At 48.6% G+C, this 24,864-nt stretch overlaps 1 protein-coding gene across 1 annotated transcript in view; it reads left to right on the top strand.

Moving 5' to 3' along the window:
- Nucleotides 1-24,633, top strand: part of P3H1 (prolyl 3-hydroxylase 1) — a 45,834-nt gene extending 21,201 nt beyond the window's left edge. Inside the window, exons 5-16 of the mRNA XM_038747271.1 lie at nucleotides 73-204; nucleotides 1,765-1,904; nucleotides 5,364-5,453; nucleotides 6,715-6,767; nucleotides 6,912-7,033; nucleotides 8,048-8,175; nucleotides 10,289-10,384; nucleotides 11,948-12,098; nucleotides 13,721-13,838; nucleotides 16,229-16,304; nucleotides 20,730-20,870; nucleotides 24,171-24,633. Coding sequence (XP_038603199.1) covers nucleotides 73-204; nucleotides 1,765-1,904; nucleotides 5,364-5,453; nucleotides 6,715-6,767; nucleotides 6,912-7,033; nucleotides 8,048-8,175; nucleotides 10,289-10,384; nucleotides 11,948-12,098; nucleotides 13,721-13,838; nucleotides 16,229-16,304; nucleotides 20,730-20,870; nucleotides 24,171-24,302 — 1,379 coding nt within the window. The 3' untranslated portion in view covers nucleotides 24,303-24,633. The remainder of the gene's footprint in view (nucleotides 1-72; nucleotides 205-1,764; nucleotides 1,905-5,363; nucleotides 5,454-6,714; nucleotides 6,768-6,911; nucleotides 7,034-8,047; nucleotides 8,176-10,288; nucleotides 10,385-11,947; nucleotides 12,099-13,720; nucleotides 13,839-16,228; nucleotides 16,305-20,729; nucleotides 20,871-24,170) is intronic.
- The last annotated feature ends 231 nt before the right edge of the window (nucleotides 24,634-24,864 follow it).

Below are 24,864 nucleotides of genomic sequence, written 5' to 3'. Positions count from 1 at the left end.
CAAACATGCCAACAAAATAAAATAAATAGAGGCATCCCTCTGATGGTCATTCTGTCTCTTGGCTCTTTCCAGATCATTACATCCAGGTCCTGAACTGTAAGCAGAGCTGCGTCACAGAGCTCGCCTCTCATCCCAGTCGAGAGAAGCCCTTTGAAGACTTCCTCCCATCCCACTTCAACTATCTGCAGTTTGCCTATTACAACAGTAAGACCCATTTTTACGGTCCTCTCTTTCCTCTCCTTGCCACCTCAGCTGAGAAACTCTTTCAGCCAAGTGGGTCTCGAGCTGGAGTTGCCGCTTTCTCGGTAAATATGGATTGCGTGTTCTTTCCTTTACTCGGACTCCTGGGTCACGGGGTCTTTGAGGCCACTGCAGCATCTCTGTGACTCAGAGTAGTCAGGCGAGGTAGAAACCGGCGACAGAGCAAGCACACCTTCCCTCAAGTGTACTCACTTGCTCCCATCATCTTTCTTCTCCGTCATCTAGGGAAGCTGGAATCGGTTTTACAGCAGTGGTTGCCATAGCATCCACTGACTGAACTATTTATCGAGCATCTGCTTTGGCAGAGCAGTGGGGATTGACAAAGAAATTTCAAGACCCGGTCCCTCCCCAGCAGAGCTTTCAATCTAGGCCACAAACTGGATTTTCATCCCCCGGCCAGTTTGAAATGTCTTTTCAGTAGCAGTGGGGTAGCACGGGGAAATTTTTAGTACTCGGGTGGCGTTTGAATTCCCCAGCTGCAGGGGTTGGGTGTACGATGGGTGGGAGTCAGGGAAAGATGGACTTGTGTCTTTAAACAGGACAGTTGTCCCTACAGAATAACTGCTCCAGAGCCATCTTGTGCTTTCTTCTGGCCCATCGCTGCTGGTCCTTTGGGTTTCATTGCATGCGACTGACCGCTGATTGTCCCGGATCTGTCGGGGAATCAGTCGATGGTACTGAGCACTTACCGTGTGCAGAACACTGTACTAAGTGCTTGGCAGAGTACAGCAGAGTTGGTAGGCTCGAGCTAACAGCCTCGAAGGAGAGGACATCATCAATCGTATTTATTGAGCGCTTACTGTGTGCAGAGCACTGTACTAAGTGCTTGGGAAGTACAAATTGGCAACATATAGAGACAGTCCCTACCCAGCAGTGGGCTCACAGTCTAAAAGGGGGAGACAAAACCAAACATACTAACAAAATAAAATAGAGTAGATATGTACAAGTAAAATAAATAAATAGAGTAATAAATATGTACAAACATATATACATCTATACAGGTGCTGTGGGGAAGGGAAGGAGGTAAGATGGGAGGATGGAGAGGGGGATGAGGGGGAGAGGAAGGAAGGGGCTCAGTCTGGGAAGGCCTCCTGGAGGAGGTGAGCTCTCAGTAGGGCCTTGAAGGGAGGAAGAGAGCGAGCTTGGCGGATGGGCAGAGGGAGGGCATTCCAGGCCCAGGACAGTGGACAGTGTTTCTGGACAAAGCCCCAAAGCCCCAGTGAGTGAATCCTCATTGCTACAGCTTCTCCAGTTCCTCTACCCAGCTACGGTCCCAGCCCACTCTCTCATTGCGTCCTCTTCTATTTGACCGGTTGGGCAGAAAGAAATTTTAGAGAGGCAGCACTCTGTAGCTCCCCACCAGTTCCAGCCAGCAGCTCGGCTCTTCTCGCCCTATCGTGGCTCCCCCCGTCCCGGCTCAGCAGGGGCAACGGTGGTCCGTGGGCCGGACCGTCCGGCCTCGTGATTTGGAGGCGCAGAGCCCTGCCGGGTTTCTCTTTGCAGCCGGAAATTACACCCAAGCCGTCGAATGCGCCAAAACCTACCTGCTCTTCTTTCCCAACGATGAGGTGATGCGACAGAATCTGGCCTATTACACAGCTGTGCTTGGAGAAGAGCAGGCTGGGCCCATTGAACCCCGGGAGGTAAGTGACTCCCCTCAGATGCGGTGCTTGTCTCTGGGCCCTGCAGGGAAGAAGGGAGGGCAGGGCTGAAGAGCAACTGAAAGTGAGGGGATGGTGCCCTGATATCTTCAGTTCTTGGTATGGAAGAGGTGTTTGGATTAGTGGACAGAGTTCCCCCTCTCAGCTGGCTCTGAGTAATAGTAATGATGGCATTTGTTATGCACTTACTATGTGCAAAGCACTGTCTAAGTGCTGGGGAGGATACAAGGTGATCAGGTTGTCCCAAGTGGGGCTCACAATCTTAATCCCCATTTTACAGATGAGGGAACTGAGGCCCAGAGAAGTGAAGTGACTTGCCCAAAGTCACCCAGCTGACAAGTGGCGTGACACAGAGACCCTGGGAGGGGGTGATATTTGGGTCGGGTGCGGGGCCTCCTGGTTGGCTTCTACTCCGCATCGGCCCAGAAAAGCTTTGAGGCATCCCCCTCGGCGTGCACGTGGTCTTTGACCCGTTTTCATCGGAAGACGGGAAGTAGCTGCTTCTTCATAAAGGACAAAAGTCTTATCTGCATCTGTAGTGGGGCGGGGGAAGCGAAGTAGAGGTAATTGGCCAAGAGGTTTAGGTCTGATTTCCACGCTGCTTCTCATGTACTGAGCGCCCACCGTGTGCAGGGCACTGGGCTAAGCGCTCGGGAGGCCCAAGGTGGCCCCACAACCTGTATATATGTATATCTGTTGGTACGTATTTATTACTCTATTTACTTATTTTGTTTGTATATATTTATTCTATTTATTTTATTTTGTTAATATGTCTTGTTTTGTTGTCTGTCTCCCCCTTCTCGACTGTGAGCCCGCTGTTGGGTAGGGACCGTCTCTAGATGTTGCCAACTTGGACTTCCCAAGCGCTTAGTACGGTGCTATGCACACAGTAAGCGCTCAATAAATACGATTGAATGAATGAATGAATATATGTTTGTACATATTTATTACTCTATTTACTTGTATATATTCTGTTTATTTTATTTTGTTAATGTGTTTTGTTTTGCTGTCTGTCTCCCCCTTCTAGACTGTGAGCCCGCTGTTGGGTAGGGACCGTCTCTAGATGTTGCCAACTTGGACTTCCCAAGCGCTTAATACGGTGATCTGCACACAGTAAGCGCTCAATAAATATGATTGAATGAATGAATAAATATATGTTTGTACATATTTATTACTCTACTTGTATATATTCTGTTTATTTTATTTTGTTAATATGTTTTGTTTTGCTGTCTGTCTCCCCCTTCTAGACTGTGAGCCCATTGTTGGGTAGGGACCGTCTCTAGATGTTGCCAACTTGGACTTCCCAAGCGCTTAGTACAGTGCTCTGCACACAGTAAGCGCTCAATAAATACGATTGAATGAATGAATGAATTTCCTCCTTGAGAAGCTCTCTGGCACTGGTGGAGCGGCCGTCTCCAGGCAAGAGTGGGAAGTGAGGATTCCCCGGGCTTCCCAGCGCTTAGAACAGTGCTTTGCACATAGTAAGCGCTTAATAAATGCCATTATTATTATTATTATTATTATTATTATTTTCTCTGGGTTCGTGGCTTTAGTGCCCTCTCGCTGGGGAGCAGAGGGAGATGAGGGTGCTTTAGCCGTTTGGCTTTCACCGGGACCAGTTCCTTCGATTAACAGGAGCTGGAAGCGTCCTGAGCAGTCGTCTGGTCCAGTCTCCTGCCCCCAGGGAGATGAAATGTCTAAAACCGGGGTCTGCAACCTATGGCTCGGGAGACACGTCCGGATCTTTTTGGAATCAGCCTTGGCTCTCGAGCCGGAAGGTGTTGGAAGGGGGGCGTTTAAATCCATTCATTCATTCAGCCGTATTTATTGAGCGCTTACTGCGTGCAGAGCACTGTACTAAGCTCTCGGGAAAGTACCGTAGCAAACAGACACAGTCCCTGCCCACAGTGAGCTCACCCCCCCAGGGCCTTGGATTAAAGGTGGGGTGGGGCCCCGCCAAACACCTCACATTGTGCGGGGTGACCCCGAGTGGAGCCAACCAAATCCCGGCTCCGCCACTTGTCTGCTGTGTGACCTTGGGCAAGTCACTTCACCTCTCTGTGCCTCAGTTCCCTCATCTGTAAAGTGGGGATTCATTCATTCATTCAGTCGTATTTATTGAGTGCTTACTGTGTGCAGAGCGCTGTACTAAGCGCTTGGGAAGTCCAAGTTGGCCGCGTATAGAGACGGTCGCTACCCAGTTCCCTAATCTGTAAAATGGGGATTCATTCATTCATTCATTCAATCGTATTTATTGAGCGCTTACTGTGTGCAGAGTGCTGTACTAAGCGCTTGGGAAGTCCAAGTTGGCAGCATATAGAGACGGTCCCTACCCAACAGCGGGCTCACAGTCTAGAAGGGGGAGACAGAGAACAAAACCAAACATATTAACAAAATAAAATAAATAGAATAGATATGTACAAGTAAAATAAATAAATAGAGTAATAAATATGTACAAACATATATACATACATACAGGTGCTGTGGGGAAGGAAAGGAGGTAAGACGGGGGATGAAGGTGGGGGCGAGGGGGAGAGGTTGCACTTACAGGACAGTGGTCCACTAATCTCAGGGACCAAGATCAAATCCGATGTTTGCAGTTTGCCCAAATCATGTTGAAGAAAAGAAAAGTCTACTAAACTGAGAAACTTTGGGGGCTTTCTGATGTTGTCGTCGTTGTTGTTTTGTGTTGTTTTTAAAGCGAGGAGAGAACAAAACATATTAACAAAATAAAATAAATAGAATAAATATGTACAAATAAAACAAATTAACTGTGAGCCCCATGTGGAACAGCCTGATCACCTTGTATCTCCCCCAGTGCTTAGAACATAGTAAGCGCTTAACAAATACCACCATTATTATTATGATGATTATTATTATTCGGCTGCTGAATCCTTGCCCCGTGCCGCTCGAGGAAGGAATCCCTGCCCACCCGGGCCCAACAGCTCTTGGGAGCCAGGGGAAAGGGAGGAAGAGGGGGACTGTGGGCTGGGGCGAGAGCAACAGCGGGTCTCAGACAATCAACACATGGCCCCGGAAAACACCCGCCTTTAATCCGCGCTCCCGAGGGGCACTCAAGGGAGAGCCGGGCAGTGCCGGGTACCTAACTGGGAAGAAAGTAGGACCCACTTGGCTGCAGCTCCTCTGGAAGAAGCGGAGGGGCCGGGCCGCCGATGCCCGGTGGCGTGCGTACTGCCCTCCTCCTTAAGGGGATGGGGTGTTGAGAACCGTTAGCGTCAAAATGAAGCAAGCTACATTAATGTGCGTTTAACTCATACATCGGCTCTTTGCTCACCGTCCACGCAGAGAGGCGGCCAACCACAAGCATAAACGATTCAGATCAGTTGACCGCGTGGCGAGTTGGCCCCTTCCTCCGGGAGTCGGTGCCCAGCAGAGCTGGGCGAGCCGGGCGCCGCTGACGGGTCCCGTTTGCTTTCTCAGAGGGCCCGGGCCTACAGAGAGCGCAGCCTGATGGAGAAGGAGCTCCTTTTCTTCGCTTACGACGTCTTCGGGATCCCTTTCGTGGACCCGGTGAGCCGGGACTCCGAGAGCAGGGTGGTGTTGGTTGGCTGGGGTCCTGAAGCGGGGAGGGGGCACGGAGAAATGGCTGGCTGTGGGAAAAGGGGAGCACTGTGGTCCACGATGCTGAGGATGGGTTTGATGACGTGAGGATGATTATCATCATCATCATCAATCATCATCATGATTGATGATCATTGATGATGATCATCAATTGTATTTATTGTGCAGAGCACTGTACTAAGCACTTGGGAAGTACAAGTTGGCAACATACAGAGACAGTCCCTACCCAACAGTGGGCTCAGTCTAAAAGGGGGAGACAGAGAACAAAACCAAACATACTAACCAAATAAAATAAATAGAATAGATACGTACAAGTAAAATAAATAAATAAATAGAGTAACAAATATGTACAAACATATATGGTACTTCATCATCATCATCAATGGTATTTATAGAGTGCTTACTGTATGCAGAGCACCTTACAATAAAACAGAGTTGACAGATACACTCCCTGCCCCCAAGGAGCCTACAGTCGCCCACTTAGTGTGGATCAAGCGTGGCGCAGTGGAAAGAGCCCGGGCTTTGGGGTCAGAGGTCGTGGGTTCAAATTCTGGCTCTGCCACTTGTCAGCTGTGTGACTTTGGGCAAGTCACGTAACTTCTCTGGGCCTCAGTTCCCTCATCTGTAAAATGGGGATTAAAACTGTGAGCCCCCAGTGGGACAACCTGATCACCTGGTAGCCTCCACAGCGCTCAGAACAGTGCTTTGCACATAGTAAGTGCTTAATAAATGCCATTATTATTATTATTATTATCAAGCACTGTCCTAAGTGCTGGGGTGACTTCCAGCATGTAGAACAGTGCTTTGCACATAGTAAGTGCTTAATAAATGCCATCATTATTACTATTATTATTATTACAAGTCAGTCGGGTCATACAAAGTCCCACGTGGGACTCTCAGTCTAAGGAAGAGGGACAACAGGTATTGAATCCCCGTTTTATAGATAAGGAAACTGAGGCTGGGAAGTGAAGTAAGAGTCCGACCTGATTAACTTGATTGTACCCTGGCACTTAGAACAGTGCTCGACGTATAGTAACCGCTTAACAAATATAATAATAACAATGATGAGCTACTGAAGTTCACACAGCAGGGATGTGGCAGATTTGGGATTAGAACCCAGGTCCTCTGACTCCCAAACTCAGGATCTTTCCACTGGAGCACGCTGCTTCTCTCTGCTTGCCCCCTTGACTCTTTCCTGCCCCTGTTTTAGGACACGTGGACTCCAGAAGAGGTGATTCCGAAGCGACTGCAAGAGAAACAGAAGTGAGGACCCTGAGAAGGCTGCTTAGTTGGGTTTTGGCCCCGGGGTTGCGCTAAGAGACCATTCGGTTCCTGCGGGATTTGGATTCCGGTTTGGTGAGCTGGCCGGGCCCGGCTGGGGTGCTCAGAGCCCTCCTGTCCTTCCAGGGTAGAGCGGGAGACAGCCGAGCGAATCTCCCAGGAGATCGGGAACCTCATGAAGGAGATCGAGACACTCGTGGAAGAAAAAAACAAGGAGTCGGTGGATGTTAGCATGCTGGTCAGAGAAGGTGAATAGCAGAGGAGGGACTTTCGGGGTGAATTGTGATCGTCCTCGAGCCGGTCGATATCTCGGTGGCCTCGAGAGTTAAGTGCCGGCCTGTGTGAAGCATATCCCCGCTGTGATGGCCACCTGTGTCAAAAGCAGCACGGTTTAACAGATAGGGCACGGGCCTGGATGTCCGAAGGTGATGGGTTCTAATCCTGACTCTGCCACTTTTCTGCTGTGTGACTTGGGGCAAGTCGCTTCAGTTCTCCGGGCCTTAGTTACCTTACCTGTAAAATGCGAGACCGTGCGTCCCGTGTGGGACAGGGACCGTGTCCAACCGATTAAAATGTGAGACTGTGCGTCCCGCGTGGGACAGGGACTGTGTCCGACCCGATTTGCTTGAATCCACCCCAGCGCTTAGTACGGTGCCTGGCACTTAGTAAGCACCTAACAAATACCGCCATTATTATTATTGTTATTGTTAGTTTTAGCCTCGGTTGTGAGATAAAAACTGAGCAGTGTCCTCAGGTCCCAGGGGGTCTGTCCCCCCCGGAGTCCGCTGACCAAGAAGGAGCCGGTCCCCCACCCCTCGAGGTCAGACGGGGGGCAGTTGGCGGGCTGAACTGCCACTGCGGTGGTCTCATATGTTGGGGGAGAGCACTGGACTAAGTGCTAGGGAAGGACAAGCTGGCAACATATAGAGATGATCCCTACCCAACAGTGGGCTCACAGTCTAGAAGGGGGAGACAGAGAACAAAACAAAACATATTAACAAAATAAAATAAATAGAATAAATATGTACAAGTAAAATAAATACATTCATTCATTCAGTCGTATTTATTGAGCGCTTACTGTGTGCAGAGCACTGTACTAGGCGCTTGGGAGGGACAAGCTGGCAACATATAGAGACAATCCCTACCCAACAACGGGCTCACAGTCTAGAAGGGGGAGACGGAGAACAAAACAAAACATATTAACAAAATAAATAGAATAAATATGTACAAGTAAAATAAATACTGGATCGTTGGGATTCCAGGTGGCCCCTTGCTGTACGATGGGATCAAAGTCACTATGAACTCGAAGTCGCTGAACGGTTCCCAGCGGGTGGTGATGGACGGAGTCATCTCTGCCGAGGAATGTCGGGAGCTGCAGAGGCTCACCAATGTGAGTACCAGCCCAGTGACTCTACCCTCCCTCCCCCTAGGCCTGCTCCGACCCCCGGGCCCGTTGAGTCCGGGAGCCCGCCTGTCCCCTGCCATATTCACTCATTCATTCCTTCAATCGTACTTATTGAGCGCTTACTGTATTAAGCGCTTGGGAAGGACAAGCTGGCAACATAGAGAGGCAATCCCTACCCAACAACAGGCTCACAGTCTAGAAGGGGGAGACGGAGAACAAAACTAAACATAGCAACAAAATAAAATAAATAGAATAAATATGGACAAGTAAAATAAATAAATTCATTCACTCAATCGTATTTATTGAGCACTTACTGTGTGCAGAGCACTGTACTAACCGCTTGGGAGGGACAAGCTGGCAACATATAGAGGCGATCCCTACCCAACAACGGGCTCACAGTCTAGAAGGGGGAGACGGAGAACAAAACAAAACATATTAACAAAATAAAATAAATAGAATAAATATGTACAAGTAAAATAAATAAATTTATTCATTCAATTGTATTTATTGAGCGCTTACTGTGTGCAGAGCACTGGACTAAGCACTTGGGAGGGACAAGCTGGCAACATATAGAGACGATCACTACCCAACAACGGGCTCACAGTCTAGAAGGGGGAGATGGAGAACAAAAAAAAACATATCAACAAAATAAAATAAATAGAATAAATATGTACAAGTAAAATAAATACATTCATTCATTCAGTCATATTTATTGAGTGCTTACTGTGTGCAGGGCACTGTACTAAGCGCTTGGAAGGGACAAGCTGGAAACATATAGAGGCGATCCCTACCCAACTACGGGCTCACAGTCTAGAAGGGGGAGACAGAGAACAAAACAAAACATATTAACAAAATAAAATAAATAGAATAAATATGTACAAGTAAAATAAATAAATTCATTCATTCAGTCGTATTTATTGACCGCTTACTGTGTGCAGAGCACTGTACTAAGCACTTGGGAAGGACAAGCTGGCAACATATAGAGATGAACCCTGCCCAACAACGGGCTCACAGTCTAGAAGGGGGAGACGGAGAACAAAACAAAACATAGCAACAAAATAAAATAAATAGAATAAATATGTACAAGTAAAATAAATACATTCATTCATTCAATCGTATTAATTGAGCACTTACTGTGTGCAGAGCACTGTACTAAGCGCTTGGGAAGGACAAGCTGGCAACATATAGAGACGGTCCCTACCCAACAACAGGCTCACAGTCTAGAAGGGGGAGACGGAGAACAAAACAAAACATATTAACAAAATAAAATAAATATAGAATAAGTATGTACAAGTAAAATAAATAAATTCATTCATTCAGTCGTATTTATTGAGCGCTTACTGAGCCCACTGTTGGGTAGGGACTGTCTCTATATGTTGCCAATTTGTACTTCCCAAGTGCTTAGTACAGTGCTCTGCACACAGTAAACGCTCAATAAATACGATTGATGATGATGCAGAGCACTGTACTAAGTGCTTGGGAAGGACAAGCTGGCAACATATAGAGACGATCCCTACCCAACAACGGGCTCACAGTCTAGAAGGGGGAGACAGGCAACAGAACAAAACATGTGGACAGGTGTCAAGTCTTCAGAACAAATCGAATTAAAGCTAAGTGCACATCATTAACAAAGTAAATAGAATAGTAAATAGGTACAAGTAAAATAAATAGAGTAATAAATCTGTACAAACATATATACAGGTGTTGTGGGGAGGGGAAGGAGGTAGGGCTGGGGGGGATGGGGAGGAGGAGAGGAAAAAGGGGGCTCAGTGTGGGAAGGCCTCTTGGAGGAGGTGAGCTCTCAGTAGGGCTTTGAAGGGAGGAAGAGAGCGAGCTTGGCGGATGGGCAGAAGGAGGGAGGGCATTCCGGGCCAGGGGGAGGACGTGGGCCGGGGGTCGATGGCGGGACGGGCGAGAACGAGGTACGGTGAGGAGATTAGCGGCAGAGGAGCGGAGGGTGTGGGCTGGGCTGGAGAAGGACAGAAGGGAGGGGAGGGAGGAGGGGGCCAGGGGATGGACAGCCTGGAAGCCCAGGGTGAGGAGTTTTGCCCCATAGCGTCGGGCAGGCGAGCCTCACCCTTGGCTTTGTGTCTCTCAGGCAGCCGCCACGGCCGGGGACGGCTATCGGGGGCACACCTCCCCTCACACCCCCAGCGAGACGTTCTACGGGGTCACCGTCCTCAAAGCCCTCAAGGTAGGAAGAGTCCGGAAGGAGTGGGAACAGAGGCGACTAGCAGACTTTCTCGGGAAAACCCTACCGTATAAAACTCATTACCTACGTAATAATAAATAAACAAATCGGAGGCAGCCGCCAGATCGGCCGAGGGTTACGGATGCTCCTCCGTTGGCTTAGCACGCCTCCCGGAGATGGATGGAAGGGCCATCCGTGGATGGAAGGGAAGGATGAGAAGCAGCGTGGCTCAGTGGAAAGAGCGCGGGCTTTGGAGTCAGAGGTCATGAGTTCAAATCCCGCCTCTACCACTTCAATCAATCAATTAATCGTTTTTATTGAGCGCTTACTGTGTGCAGAGTACTGTACTAAGCACTTGGGAAGTCCAAGTTGGCAACATCTAGAGACGGTCCCTACCCAACAACGGGCTCACGGTCTAGAAGGGGGAGACAGACAACAAAACAAAACGTGGACAGGTGTCAAGTCATCAGAATAAATAGAAGTAAAGCTAGATGCACATTCATTCATTCAATCAATCGTATTTATTGAGTGCTTACTGTGTGCAGAGCTTTTGGAAAGTACAATTGGGCAACACTTCTCAGCTGTGTGACTTTGGGCAAGTAACTTTACTTCTCTGAGCCTCAGTTACCTCATCTGTAAAATGGAGGATTTAGACTGTGAACCCCTCGTGGGACAACTTGATCACCTTGTAACCTCCCCAGCGCTTAGAACAGTGCTTTGCACATAGTAAGTGCTTAATAAATGCCATTATTATTATTATTATTATTATTATTATTATCATTATTATTATGGGTTCAAATCCCGGCTCTGCCACTTGTCAGCTATGTGACTTAGGGCAAGTCACTTTACTTCTCCGAGCCTCAGTTACTTCATCTGTAAACTGGGGGATTCAGACCGTGAGCCCCCCGTGGGACAACTTGATCACCTTGTAACCTCCCCAGCGCTTAGAGCAGTGCTTTGCACATAGTAAGCGCTTAATAAATGCCATTATTATTATTATTATTATTATTATTATTAAGGGCTGCCCATGGGGCCGTCTGGCTCTGCCAGAGTCTCACCACAGACCCACTCTATGAAACATCCCAGCAGGGCTCTGGAATGGGTCTCTCAGGTCCTGGATTCGGCCTCGGAGCCCCAGCTGCAGTTAAGCCCCGCAGTCGACCGCCAGGCAGTTGCCAGGCCGAACAAGGGGGTGGGAAAACCTTGGGAGGGGGAATTCCGAAGGAGACCCGAGGCACGGCTGGAGAGGAGGAGACCGTGGTCGGGGCCTACAAGCGTGAGGAGCTGAGCCTGGACCGCGGCGGCTCAAAGGGAGAGGGTAGAGAACGAAGAGGGGAGCCCCCCTCATTCATTCATTCATTCAACCGTATTTATTGAGCGCTTACTGTGTGCGGAGCACTGGACTGAGCGCTTGGGAAGTACAAGTTGGCAACATATAGAAATCCTTCTCTGAGCCTGCCTTTGAGGGCAGAGAGATGGTGGTATGTTCCTTCGGCGCCCGGCGCAGCCCTTCTCCTCCGCCCGGCCGTCCCCCGGGCCCGGCTGACCTTGCGTCTCCTCGGACAGCTGGGACAGGAGGGCAAGGTGCCCATGCGGAGCGCCCGTCTGTACCACAACGTGACGGAGAAGGTGCGACGCGTCATGGAGTCCTACTTCCGTCTGGACACCTCCCTCTACTTCTCCTACTCGCACCTGGTGTGCCGCACAGCCATCGAAGGTGGGAGCCTCCCCGCTCACCCCCCGGGTGCCCCAGCCCTGCCAAGCGTTGACCGCCGGCCAGCCGGGCCTGCTCGGCTCACTGGCCGCGGCGCAGCTCCGCAGCCGACTGGCAATTCCTCTGGCATTCCTGGCTGAGTCCTAATCCCTCTAGTTATCCACGGCTGCCCTCCGTTCCCCTCCGTTCCCCCCCCCCCCACCATTCCCCCAATACCCAGAGAAGCAGCGTGGCTCAGTGGAAAGAGCCCGGGCTTTGGAGTCGGAGGTCATGGTTTCAAATCTCGGCTCTGCCCATTGTCAGCTGTGTGACTTTGGGCAAGTCACTTCTCTGTGCCTCAGTGACCTCATCTGTAAAATGGGGATGAAGACTGTGAGCCCCCCGTGGGACAACCTGATCACCATGTCACCTCCCCAGCGCTTAGAACAGTGCTTTGCACGTAGTAAGCGCTTAACAAATACCATTATTATTATTATTACCTCATCTATAAAATGGGGATAAAGATTGTGAGCCCCCAGTGGGACAACCTGATCACCTTGTCACCTTCCCAGCGCTTAAAACCATGCTTTGCACGTAGTAAGCACTTAACAAATACCATTATTATTATTATTATTATTATTATTATTATTATTATTATTACCTCATCTGTAAAATGGGGATGAAGACTGTGAGCCCCCCATGGGACAACCTGATCACCTTGTAACCTCCCCAGTGCTTAGAACAGTTCTTTGCACATAGTAAGTGCTTAACAAATACCACTATTATTATTATTACCTCATCTGTGAAATGGGGATGAAGACTGTGAGCCCCCCGTGGGACAACCTGATCACCTTGTTACCTCCCCAGCCCTTAGAACAGTGCTTTGCACATAGTAAGCGCTTAACAAATACCATTGTTATTATTACCTTATCTGTAAAATGGGGATGAAGACTGTGAGCCCCCTGTGGGGCAACCTGATCACCTTGCAACCTCCCCAGCGCTTAGAACAGTGCTTTGCACATAGTAAGCGCTTAACAAATACCATTATTATTATTATTACCTCATCTGTAAAATGGGGATGAAGACCGTGAGCCCCCCGTGAGACAACCTGATCACCTTGTAACCTCCCCAGCGCTTAGAACAGTGCTTTGCACATAGTAAGCGCTTAATAAATGCCATCTTTATTATACCCGGCAGTTCGGAGTGTCCCAAGCATATCACTCGTACCCTCTGTCTTTTTTTTTTCTTTTTACGATGGTATTTAAGTGCTTACTGCGGGCCAGGCACTGAATTGCACACTGCGGTAGATACAAGCTAATCAGGTTGGACACAATCCACGTTCCAGATGGAGCTCACAGCCCCCATTTTGCAGATGAGGTAACTGAGGCACAGAGAAGTGAAGCGACTTGCCCAAAGTCGTACAGCGGCCGAGTGGCGGAGCTGGGATTAGAGCCCGGGTCCTCTGATTCCCAGGCCACGGTGTAATGTCCTTTTCTGTGACTGCCCGGGGGTTCCCTGAGGGGTAGGGGGTGTTCGGTGGGGACTTCTGGGGGCCGGGGACTGGGTTGCGGGGGGCATCAGCGTTTCATCTTCCGGGGGTCAGGGCCAACTGAGGCCTCTAACACCCACTTGGCCCTCGGCTCCAGAAGCCCAAGCGGAGCGGAAGGACGGCAGCCACCCGGTGCACGTGGACAACTGCATCCTCAACGCCGAAGCCCTGCTGTGCGCGAAGGAGCCCCCAGCCTACACCTTCCGAGACTACAGGTGCCACCCCCTTGAAAGCCCCCTAGCCAGATGACTAATAATAATAATAATAATAATAGTAGTCGCATTTATGAAGCGCTTACTATGTGCAAAGCCCCATTCTAAGCCCTGAGGAGGTAACAAGGTGATGAGGTTGTCCCATGGGGCGCTCACAGTCTCCATCCCCATTTTACAGATGAGGGAACATAGTATTAAAACGTAAACCTAGTAGTAAAACATAAACGTGGTAGTAAAATGTGGTATTTTTTAAGCTCTTACTATGCCCAGAGAATAATAGTAATAACAATGGCATTTGTTAAGCACTTACTATGTGCAAAGCACTGTTCTGAGCCTACTGTTGGGTAGGGACTGTCTCTATATGTTGCCAGCTTGTACTTCCTAAGAGCTTAGTACAGTGCTCTGCACACAGTAAGCGCTCAATAAATACGATTGATTGATTGGGGGGGATACAAGGTGATGAGGTTGTCCCACGGGGCGCTCACAGTCTCCATCCTCATTTTACAGATGAGGGAACGTAGTATTAAAATGTAAACCTAGTAGTAAAACGTAAACGTAGTAGTAAAATGTGGTATTTTTTAAGCTCTTACTACGCCCAGAGAATAATAATAATAATAACAATGGCATTTGTTAAGCACTTACTCTGTGCAAAGAACCGTTCTAAGTGCTGGGGAGGTTACAAGGTGATCAGGTGTCCCACGGGGCGCTCACAGTCTCCATCCCCATTTTACAGATGAGGGAACATAGTATTAAAATGTAAACGTAGTAGTAAAACGTAAACGTAGTAGTAAAATGTGGTATTTTTTAAGCTCTTACTACGCCCAGAAAATAGTAATAATAATAACAATGGCATTTGTTAAGCGCTTACTATGTGCAAAGCACTGTTCTAAGCGCCGGGGGGGATACAAGGTAATGAGGTTGTCCCACGGGGCGCTCACAGTCTCCATCCCCATTTTACAGATGAGGGAACGTAGTATTAAAATGTAAGCATAGTAGTAAAATGTGGTATTTTTTAAGCTCGTACTACGCCCAGAGAATAATGATAATAATAATGATAATGGCATTTGTTAAGCGCTTACTCTGTGCAAAGAACTGGTCTAAGCGCTGGGGAGGTTGCAAGGTGATGAGGTTGTCCCACGGGGCGCTCACAGTCTCCATCCCCATTTTACAGATGAGGGAATATAGCATTAAAATGTAAACGTAGTAGTAAAATGTGGTATTTTTTAAGCTCGTACTATGCCCAGAGAATAATGGTAATAATAATAACAATGGCATTTGTTAAGCGCTTACTCTGTGCAAAGAACCGTTTTAAGCGCTGGGGAGGGTACAAGGTGAACAGGTTGTCCCACGGGGCGCTCACTGTCTCCACCCCCATTTTACAGATGAGGGAACGTAGTATTAAAATGTAAACATAGTAGTAAAACGTAAACGTAGTAGTAAAATGTGGTATTTTTTAAACTCTTACTACGCCCAGAGAATAATAATAATAATAATAATAACAATGGCATTTGTTAAGCGCTTACTATGTGCAAAGCACTGTTCTAAGCGCTGGGGGGGGATACAAGGTGATCAGGTTGTCCCACGTGGGGCTCACAGTCTTCATCCCCATTTTACAGATGAGGGAACTGAGGTTCAGAGAAGTGAAGTGACTTGCCGCAAGTCACACAGCTGGCAAGTGGCGGAGCCAGGATTTGAACCCCTGACCCCAATGCCTGGGCTCTTTCCACTGAGCCACGCTGCTTCTCTGTTTACTGGCCATGGTGCAGCCCCACAGCCGACCGACGATTGTCGGATTTGTTAAGCGCTTACTATGTGTCAGGCACTTTTCTAAGCAAACGAATGAGGCTGGACACATTCCCCGTCCCACCTGGGGCTCCCAGTCTTAATCCTCATTTTGCAGATGAGGTAACTGAGGCCCAGAGAAGTGAAGTGACTTACCCAAGGTCACACAGTAGACACGTGGAGGAGCTGGGATTAGAACCCGGGTCCCTGTGATTTCCGGGCTTCTCCGGGTACCTGGGCGTCTTCCCGGGCACCGCGCTGGCCTTGTCGGCCGAAACCGTGTCCTCCCAGCCCCCAGATCTGGCGTCTCGGCAGACTGTACTTCCCAAGCGCTTAGTACAGTGCTCTGCACATAGTAAGCGCTCAATAAATATGATTGACTGATTGATTGATTGATTGAAATCCGCCCGGGACTCAATCCCAGCCCCGTCGGTGGGCAAGGGCCCCGGGCAGGAAGCGGGCACCTGGCCCCACTGTTGGGTAGGGACCGTCTCTATATGTTGCCAACTTGTACTTCCTAAGCGCTTAGTACAGTGCTCTGCACACCGTAAGCGCTCAATAAATACAATTGATTGATTGATAAATACGGGCTGTATCTCTCTCCTTCCCAGTGCCATCCTTTATCTAAATGGGGACTTCGATGGAGGAAACTTTTATTTCACTGAACTGGACGCCAAGACCGTGACGGTGAGTGGCCGCGGGAGGGTTTGTTGGGGGACCCTGTTCTTAATAATAATTACTGTGGTATTTTTTAAGAGCTCTTACTACGTACTAAGTGCTGGGCAGTGTGGCTGAGTGGATAGAGCGTGGGCCTAGTCAAAAGGACTAATCCCTTCTAATCCCGGCTCCGCCAGCTGTCAGCTGTGTGACTTTGGGCAAGTCACTTCCCTTCTCTGGGCCTCGGTTACCCCACCTGTAAAATAATAATAATAATAATCAATCAATCGTATTTACTGAGCGCTTACTGTGTGCAGAGCACTGGACTAAGCGCTTGGAAAGTCCAAGTTGGCAACATCTAGAGACGGTCCCTACCCAGCAGCGGGCTCACAGTCTGGAAGGGGGAGACAGACAACAAAACCAAACATATTAATCAAAATAAAATAAATAGAATAGATATGTACAAGTAAAATAAATAAATAAATAGAGTAATAAATATGTACAAACATATATACATATGTACAGGTGCTGTGGGGAAGGGAAGGAGGTAAGATGGCATTTATTAAGCGCTTACTATGTGCCAAGCACTGTTCTAAGCGCTAGGGAGGTTACAAGGTGATCAGGTTGTCCCACGTGGGGCTCACAGTCGTCACCCCCATTTTACAGTTGAGGGAACTGAGGCACAGAGAAGTGAAGTGACTTGCCCAAAGTCACAGAGCTGACAATTGGCAGAGTCAGGATTTGAACCCATGACCTCTGACTCCAAAGCCCGGGCTCTTTCCACTGAGCCGCGCTGCTTCTAAAATGGGGATTAAGACTGTGAGCCCTCCATGGGACGACCTGATCACCTTGTAACCGCCCCAGCGCTTAGAACAGTGCTTTGCACATACTAAGCGCCTAACAGATACCATCATTAATCCTGGCTCTGCCACCTGTCTGACATTGGGCAAGTCACTTCATTTCTCAGTGATATGCATCTAGCTTTATTTCTATTTATTCTGATGACTTGACACCTGTCCACATGTTTTGTTTTGTTGTCTGTCCCTTCTAGACTGTGAGCCCGTTGTTGCGTAGGGACTGTCTCTATAGGTTGCCGACTTGTGCTTCCCAAGCGCTTAGTCCAGTGCTCTGCACACAGTAAGCGCTCAATAAATACGATTGAATGAATGAATGAATTTCTCTGGGCTTCAGTGACCTCATCGGTAAAATGGAGATTAAGTGTGAGCCCTGTGTGGGACAGGGACTGTGTCCAAACTGATTAACTTGTATCTACCCCAGCACTTGGAACAGTGCTTGGCGCATAGTAAGCGCTTAACAGGTACCATAAGCCCGGGCTTTGGAGTCAGAGGTCAGGGGTTCAAATCCCGGCTCCGCCAATTGTCAGCTGCGTGACTTTGGGCAAGTCACTTCACTTCTCTGGGCCTCAGTTATCTATAAAATGGGGATTAAGAGTGTGAGCCCCACGAGGGACAACCTGATCACCTTGTAACCTCCCCAGCGCTTAGAACAGTGCTTTGAACAGAGTAAGCGCTTAATAAATGCCATCATCATTATTATTAGTATTATTATTATTCTCTGTGCCTCAGTTCTCTCATCTGTAAAATGGGGATGAAGACTGTGAGCCCCACGTGGGACAACCTGATCACCTTGTATCCCCCCCAGCGCTTAGAACAGTGGTTGGCACATAGTAAGCGCTTAACAGGTACCATAAGCCCGGGCTTTGGAGTCAGAGGTCAGGGGTTCAAATCCCAGCCCCGCCAATTGTCAGCTGTGTGAATTTGGGCAAGCCACTTCACTTCTCTGGGCCTCAGTTCCCTCATCTGGAAAATGGGATGAAGAGTGGGAGCCCCACGAGGAACAACCTGATCACCTTGTAACCTCCCCAGTGCTTCAAACAGTAAGCGCTTAATAAATGCCATCATTATTATTGTTATTATTATTCTCTGTGCCTCAGTTCTCCCATCTGTAAAATGCGGATTGACTGTGAGCCCCACGTGGGACAACCTGATCACCTTGTATCCCCCCCAGCGCTTAGAACAGTGCTTGGCACATAGTAAGCACTTAACAAATGCCATCATTACCATTATTAGATACAAGCAAATCGAGTTGGATACAGTCCCTGTTGCACATGGGGCTCCCAGTCTCAACCCCCATTTTACAGATGAGGTAACTGAGGCCCGGAGAAGGGAAGTGGCTTGCCCAGAGTCACGCAGCAGGCAAGAGGCGGAGCTGGGATTAGAACCCAGATCCTTCGAACGCCCAGGCCCGTGCTCTTTCCACTTAGGCCACGCTGTTGAGATCGTTCATTCATTCAGTTGTATTTATTTGGGATCCTCTCAAAGGATTAAGTGTCACTGCTCATCGAGAGCAAGGAATGGGTCTGTTACATTGTTATATTGTGCTCTCCCATGTGCTAACAGTGCTCAGCGCCTAGAACGGTAATAATGATGATGGCATTTATTAAGCGCTTACTATGTGCCAAGCACTGTTCTAAGCGCTGGGGGGATACAAGGTCATGAGGTTGTCCCACGTGGGGGCTCACGGTCTTCATCCCCATTTGACAGATGAGGGAACTGAGGCCCAGAGAAGTGAAGTATAATAATAATTATACTTATTATTATTATTATTATTATTATACTTATTATAATTATATATAATAATAAATAAAAATTTATTTTATTAGTATGTTTGGTTTTATTCTCTGTCTCCCCCATTTAGACTGTGAGCCCACTGTTGGGTAGGGACTGTCTCTATCTGTTGCCAATTTGTACTTCCCAAGCGCTTAGTCCAGTGCTCTGCACATAGTAAGCGCTCAATAAATACGATTGATTGATTGAAGTGACTTGCCACTTAATAAATGCCATCATTATTATTATTATTATTACTTGCCCAAAGTCACCCAGCTGACAAGTGGCGGAGCTGGGATTTGAACCCAGGACCTCTGACTCCAAAGCCCGGGCTCTTTTCCACTGAGCCACGCTGCTTCTCGTGCTTCTCAAAGCGCCACATAGTAAGCGCTTAACAAATGCCATGATTATTATTATTATTATTATTATTTTAGTGCTCTGCACACAGTAAGCACTCAGTAAATAGCATTAACATTTTGTTGGCTCATAGGAAGCATTTAATCACTGTTATTTTCGTATTATACCAGGGTTCCCGCTCACGATGGCATTGAGCTGGGCACCGTGAGGTGTCCCCCCTCTTACCTCACCTCGCCACACTCCTACTTCAACCCGGCCCGCACGCTCTACCCCGCTCCCCTCCCCAAATCGCTTGTGCCTCGATGTACCTATTTGTTATTCCAGTTATTTATGTTAATGGTGTGTAGATATCTATCATTCTATTTATATTGATCAATCAATCAATCGTATTTATTGAGCGCTTACTGTGTGCAGAGCACTAGCACTTGGGAAGTCCAAGTTGGCAACATATAGAGACAGTCGCTACCCAACAGTGGGCTCACAGTCTAAAAGGGGGGAGACAAAGAACAAAACCAAACATACTAACAAAATAAAATAAATAGATATGTACAAGTAAAATAAATAAATAAATAAATAGAGTAATAAATATGTACAAACATATATACATCTCCCCCTTTTAGACTGTGAGCCCACTGTTGGGTAGGGACTGTCTCTATGTGTTGCCAATTTGTACTTCCCAAGTGCTTAGTACAGTGCTCTGCACATAGTAAGCGCTCAATAAATACGATTGATTGATTGATTGATTGATATACATATATACATATGGACTGTGAACAGTGGACTGTGAGCCCACTGTTGGGTAGGGACTGTCTCTATGTGTTGCCAATTTGTACTTCCCAAGCGCTTAGTACAGTGCTCTGCACATAGTAAGCGCTCAATAAATACGATTGATTGATTGATTGATTGTTTGATATACATATATACATATGGACTGTGAACAGTGGACTGTGAGCCCACCGTTGGGTAGGGACCGTCTCTATGTGTTGCCAATTTGTACTTCCCAAGCGCTTAGTACAGTGCTCTGCACATAGTAAGTGCTCAATAAATATGATTGATTGATTGATTGATTGATATACATATATACATATGGACTGTGAACAGTGGACTGTGAGCCCACCGTTGGGTAGGGACCGTCTCTATGTGTTGCCAATTTGTACTTCCCAAACGCTTAGTACAGTGCTCTGCACATAAATACTATTGATGATGATGATGATATACAGGTGCGGTGGGGAAGGGAAGGAGGTAAGATGGGGGGGATCGAGAGGGGGACGAGGATATTGATGCTACCGATGCCCGTTTCCTTGTTTGGATGCCCGTCTCCCCGCTTCTAGACTGTGAGCCCGCTGTGGGCCGGGACTGCTTCTCTCCGTTGCCGAATGGAGCTTTCCGAGCGCTTAGTCCAGCGCTCCGCACACGGTAAGCGCTCAGTAAGTACGATTGCGGTGCAGCTCCTGCCGTCTGTCGCCCACAGGCCGAAGTCCAGCCCCAGTGCGGGCGGGCGGTGGGCTTCAGCTCCGGGGAGGAGAACCCCCACGGGGTGAAGGCCGTGACCAGGGGCCAGCGCTGCGCCATCGCGCTCTGGTTCACTCTGGACCCCCGTCACAGCGAGCGGGTAAGTGCGGGCAGCCCACCACCCTCAGACCCTCCCACCCCTCCGGCCTCCCCGTCTGGCCCATCTGACTTTGAGAAGCAGCGTGGCGGCTCAGTGGAAAGAGCCCCGGCTTTGGAGTCAGAGGGCACGGGTTCAAATCCCGGCTCCGCCGGGTGACTTTGGGCAAGGCGCTTCGCTTCTCTGGGCCTCCCACCGTTGGGTAGGGACCGTCTCTATATGTTGCCAACTTGGACTTGCCAAGCGCTCAGTCCAGTGCTCTGCACACAGTAAGCGCTCAATAAATATGATTGATTGATTGATTGATAAAATGGAGAGGAAGACTGTGAGCCCTGTGTGGGACAGCCTGATCACCTTGTAACCTCCCCAGCGCTTAGAACGGTGCTTTGCACATAGTAAGTGCTTAATAAATGCCATTATTATTATTATTATTAAAAGAAAAAAATCTTTATTCTTTGACTGTCTCCATAATAAATACCATCATTATTATTATTGGGAGGAAATGGTCAGAGTGAAGAGGCAGCCCTCCTCTGCCCCCTCCCCTAAATATAATAATAATTATTATTGTACTTGTTAAGCACTTACTATGTGCCAAGCACTGTTCTAAGCACTGGGGAGGTTACAAGGTGATCAGGTTGTCCCACGGGAGGCTCACGGTCTCAATCCCCATTTTCCAGATGAGGGAACTGAGGCCCAGAGAAGTGAAGTGACTTGCCCAAAGTCACACAGCTGACAATTGGTGGAGCCGGGATTAGAACCCACGACCTCTGACTCCCAAACCCGAGCTCTTTCCACTGATGCTGCTTCTCGTAATAATAATAATAATAATAATAATGATAGTATTTGTTAAGGGCTTACTATGTGCCAAGCACTGTTCTAAGCACTGGGGAGGTTGCAAGGGAGTCAGGTTGGATGCAGTCCCTGTTCCACATGGGGCTCACAAAGCAGTGTGGCTCAGTGAAGAGAGCATGGGCTTTGGAGTCAGTGGTCATGAGTTCAAATCCTGGCTTTGCCAATTGTCAGCTGTGTGACTTTGGGCAAGTCACTTAACTTCTCTGGGCCTCAGTTACCTCATCTGTAAAATGGAGATTAAGACTGTGAGCCCCCCGTGGGACAACCTGATCACCTTGTAACCTCCCCAGCGCTTAGAACAGTGCTTTGCACATAGTAAGCGCTTAATAAATGCCATTATTATTATTATTATTATCAGCTGTGTGACTTTGGGCAAATCACTTCACTTCTCTGGGCCTCGGTTACCTCATCTGTAAAATGGGGATTATGACTGTGAGCCCCATGTGGGACACCCTGATGACCTTGTATCTATCACCCCCAGCGCTTAGAACGGTGCTTGGCGCATAGTAAGCGCTTAACAAATGCCACCATTATTGTTATTATTTTTATCATTAATCCCCATTTTACAAATGAGGTAACTCGGGCCCAGAGAAGAGAAGCGACTTGCCCAAGGTCACAAAGCAGAAGTATGGCAGAGCTGGGATTAGAACCCATGATCTTCTGACTCCCAGCTCGTGCTGTATCCACTAAGCCACGCTGTGGGCAGGGATTGTCTCTCTTTATTGTTGTACTTTCCCAAGCGCTTAGTACAGTGCTCTGCACACAGTAAGTGCTTAATAAATATGATTGAGTGAATGCTCCTCTGGGAGGGGAGATGACCTTTTGACTGCCCATTATGGGCAGAAAATGTGTCTGGTATATTCATTCATTCATCCAATCGTATTTATTGAGCGCTTACTGTGTGCAGAGCACTGGACTAAGCGCTTGGGAAGTCCAAGTTGGCAACATCTAGAGACGGTCCCTACCCAACAGCGGGCTCACAGTCTAGAGGGGGGAGACAGAGAACAAAACCAAACATATTAACAAAATAAAATAAATAGAATAAATATGTGCAAGTAAAATAAATAGAGTAATAAATACGTACAAACATATATGCATATATATATTGTATATATGCATATATACATATATATATATTTATATATACATATATACAATATGTTATATTGTTATACTGGACTCTCCCAAGTGCTTAGAACAGTGCTTTGCACACAGTAAGCGCTCAATAAATACCACCGATCGGCTACCGATGGAGCCAGAGTGTGGGTTAGTCGGGGAATTTCTTAAGTGCTTTCTTGATTCCAGACGCTGTAGCAAGCACTGGGGTGAACGTCTACACTGTGAGCCCACTGTTGGGTAGGGACCGTCTCTATATGTTGCCAACTTGCACTTCCCAAGCGCTTAGTACAATGCTCTGCACACAGTAAGCGCTCAATAAATACCATTGAATGACTGAATGAACGGAAAATAAACAGTCGAGACCCGGTGCCTGCCCCCGGAAGGCTCACAATCTCGATCGGGGAGGACAGGCTCAGAGAACAAAGCTAAATATGTTACAGACGATGGAAACGTTGGAAAAACTAGAGAAGCAGCGTGGTTCAGTGGCAAGAGCCCGGGCTTGGGAGTCAGAGGTCATGGGTTCGAATCCCGGCTCTGCCATTTGTCAGCTGTGTGACTTTGGGCCAGTCACTTCACTTCTCGGGGCCTCAGTTCCCTCATCTGGAAAATGGGGGTGAAGACTGTGAGCCCCACGTGGACAACCTGATTACCTTGTATTCCCCCGCCCCCCCGCGAGCGCTTAGCCCATAGTAAGCGCTTAACAATTGCCATCGTTATTATTATTAGTACAAGGCGGCAGCGTCAAGTCGGAAAGGCCCCGACTGTAGGAGCGGCCCCAGGGTTCTCCGCAGCATTCATTCATTCATTCAGTCGTATTTATTGAGCGCTTACTGTGTGCAGAGCACTGTACTGAGCGCTTGGGAAGTATAAATTGGCAAGGGGGGCTCCTCGGCCCCGGGTCCCCCGTCCTGCTGGGGAGGATTGTGGGGATCCCCCCTACCCCCAGCCCACCGTGGAGAAATGGGGGGTGGCAGAGTGAGCGGGTTTCCTGAGGACGTGCCACGGACCGGGCCTTTGAAGAGCCCGGGCTTTGGAGTCGGAGGTCATGGGTTCGAATCCCGGCTCCCCCACATAATAATAACGATGGCATTTATTAAGCGCTTACTATGTGCAAAGCACTGTTCTAAGCGCTGGGGAGGTTACAAGGTGATCAGGTTGTCCCGCTGCTGTGTGGCCTTGAGCCTCAGTGACCTCATCTGTATGAGGATTAAGACTGTGGGCCCCCAGTGGGACAAACTGATCACCTTGTATCTCCCCCAGCGCTTAGAACAGTGCTTTGCACATAGTAAGCGCTTAACAGATGATTTCATCATCATTATTATTCCCTCCCAGGACCGGGTGCACGCCGACGACTTGGTGAAGATGCTGTTCAGCCCGGAGGCGGAGGAGGCGGCGGGCCAAGGTGAGGCGGCCCCGCCGCAGTCTCGGGCCGGACCCCAGGCCGGGGACAAGGACGAGTTGTGATGGCACCGGAGCGAGCGGCCCACCCCAGGACGCCCCACCACCGCCCGGAGCCTTGCGAGGACTCGCACCCGCGGCCGGGCCCCAGCCGGGCAGGATACCACCCTCCCCCCTGCCCAAATCCCACCCCCCGGCCACATCTGCCAGCCTCAGTGGTCCCACCCGTCTTCGCGGGGGACTCAGGAAGGACAATCTGGCAGGCCCGGGCCCGGGTTACAAGTCCGGATGGAGCCCGGCCGGGGCGGTGGAGCCAACGGCCTACCCTCACTACAGAACAGTATTGAAGTGCCTTATGGAGACAGTCAAAGAATAAAGATTTTTTTTCTTTTAATAATAATAATAATAATAATGAAGGCATCTATTAAGCGCTTACTATGTGCAAAGCACCGTTCTAAGCCCTGGGGAGGTTACAAGGTGATCAGGCTGTCCCACGGGGGGGCTCACAGTCTTCATCCCCATTTTACAGATGAGGGGAGCTGAGGCCCGGAGAAGTGAAGCGGCTTGCCCAGAGTCACCCAGCTGACAATTGGCAGAGCTGGGATTCGAACCCATGACCTCTGACTCC

The sequence above is a fragment of the Tachyglossus aculeatus genome, chromosome 5 (assembly GCF_015852505.1).
Source record: "Tachyglossus aculeatus isolate mTacAcu1 chromosome 5, mTacAcu1.pri, whole genome shotgun sequence".
Taxonomy (NCBI): Eukaryota; Metazoa; Chordata; class Mammalia; order Monotremata; family Tachyglossidae; genus Tachyglossus; species Tachyglossus aculeatus.
Note: the sequence above shows the minus strand (reverse complement) of the source record. Positions and strands in the feature narration are given on the sequence as shown.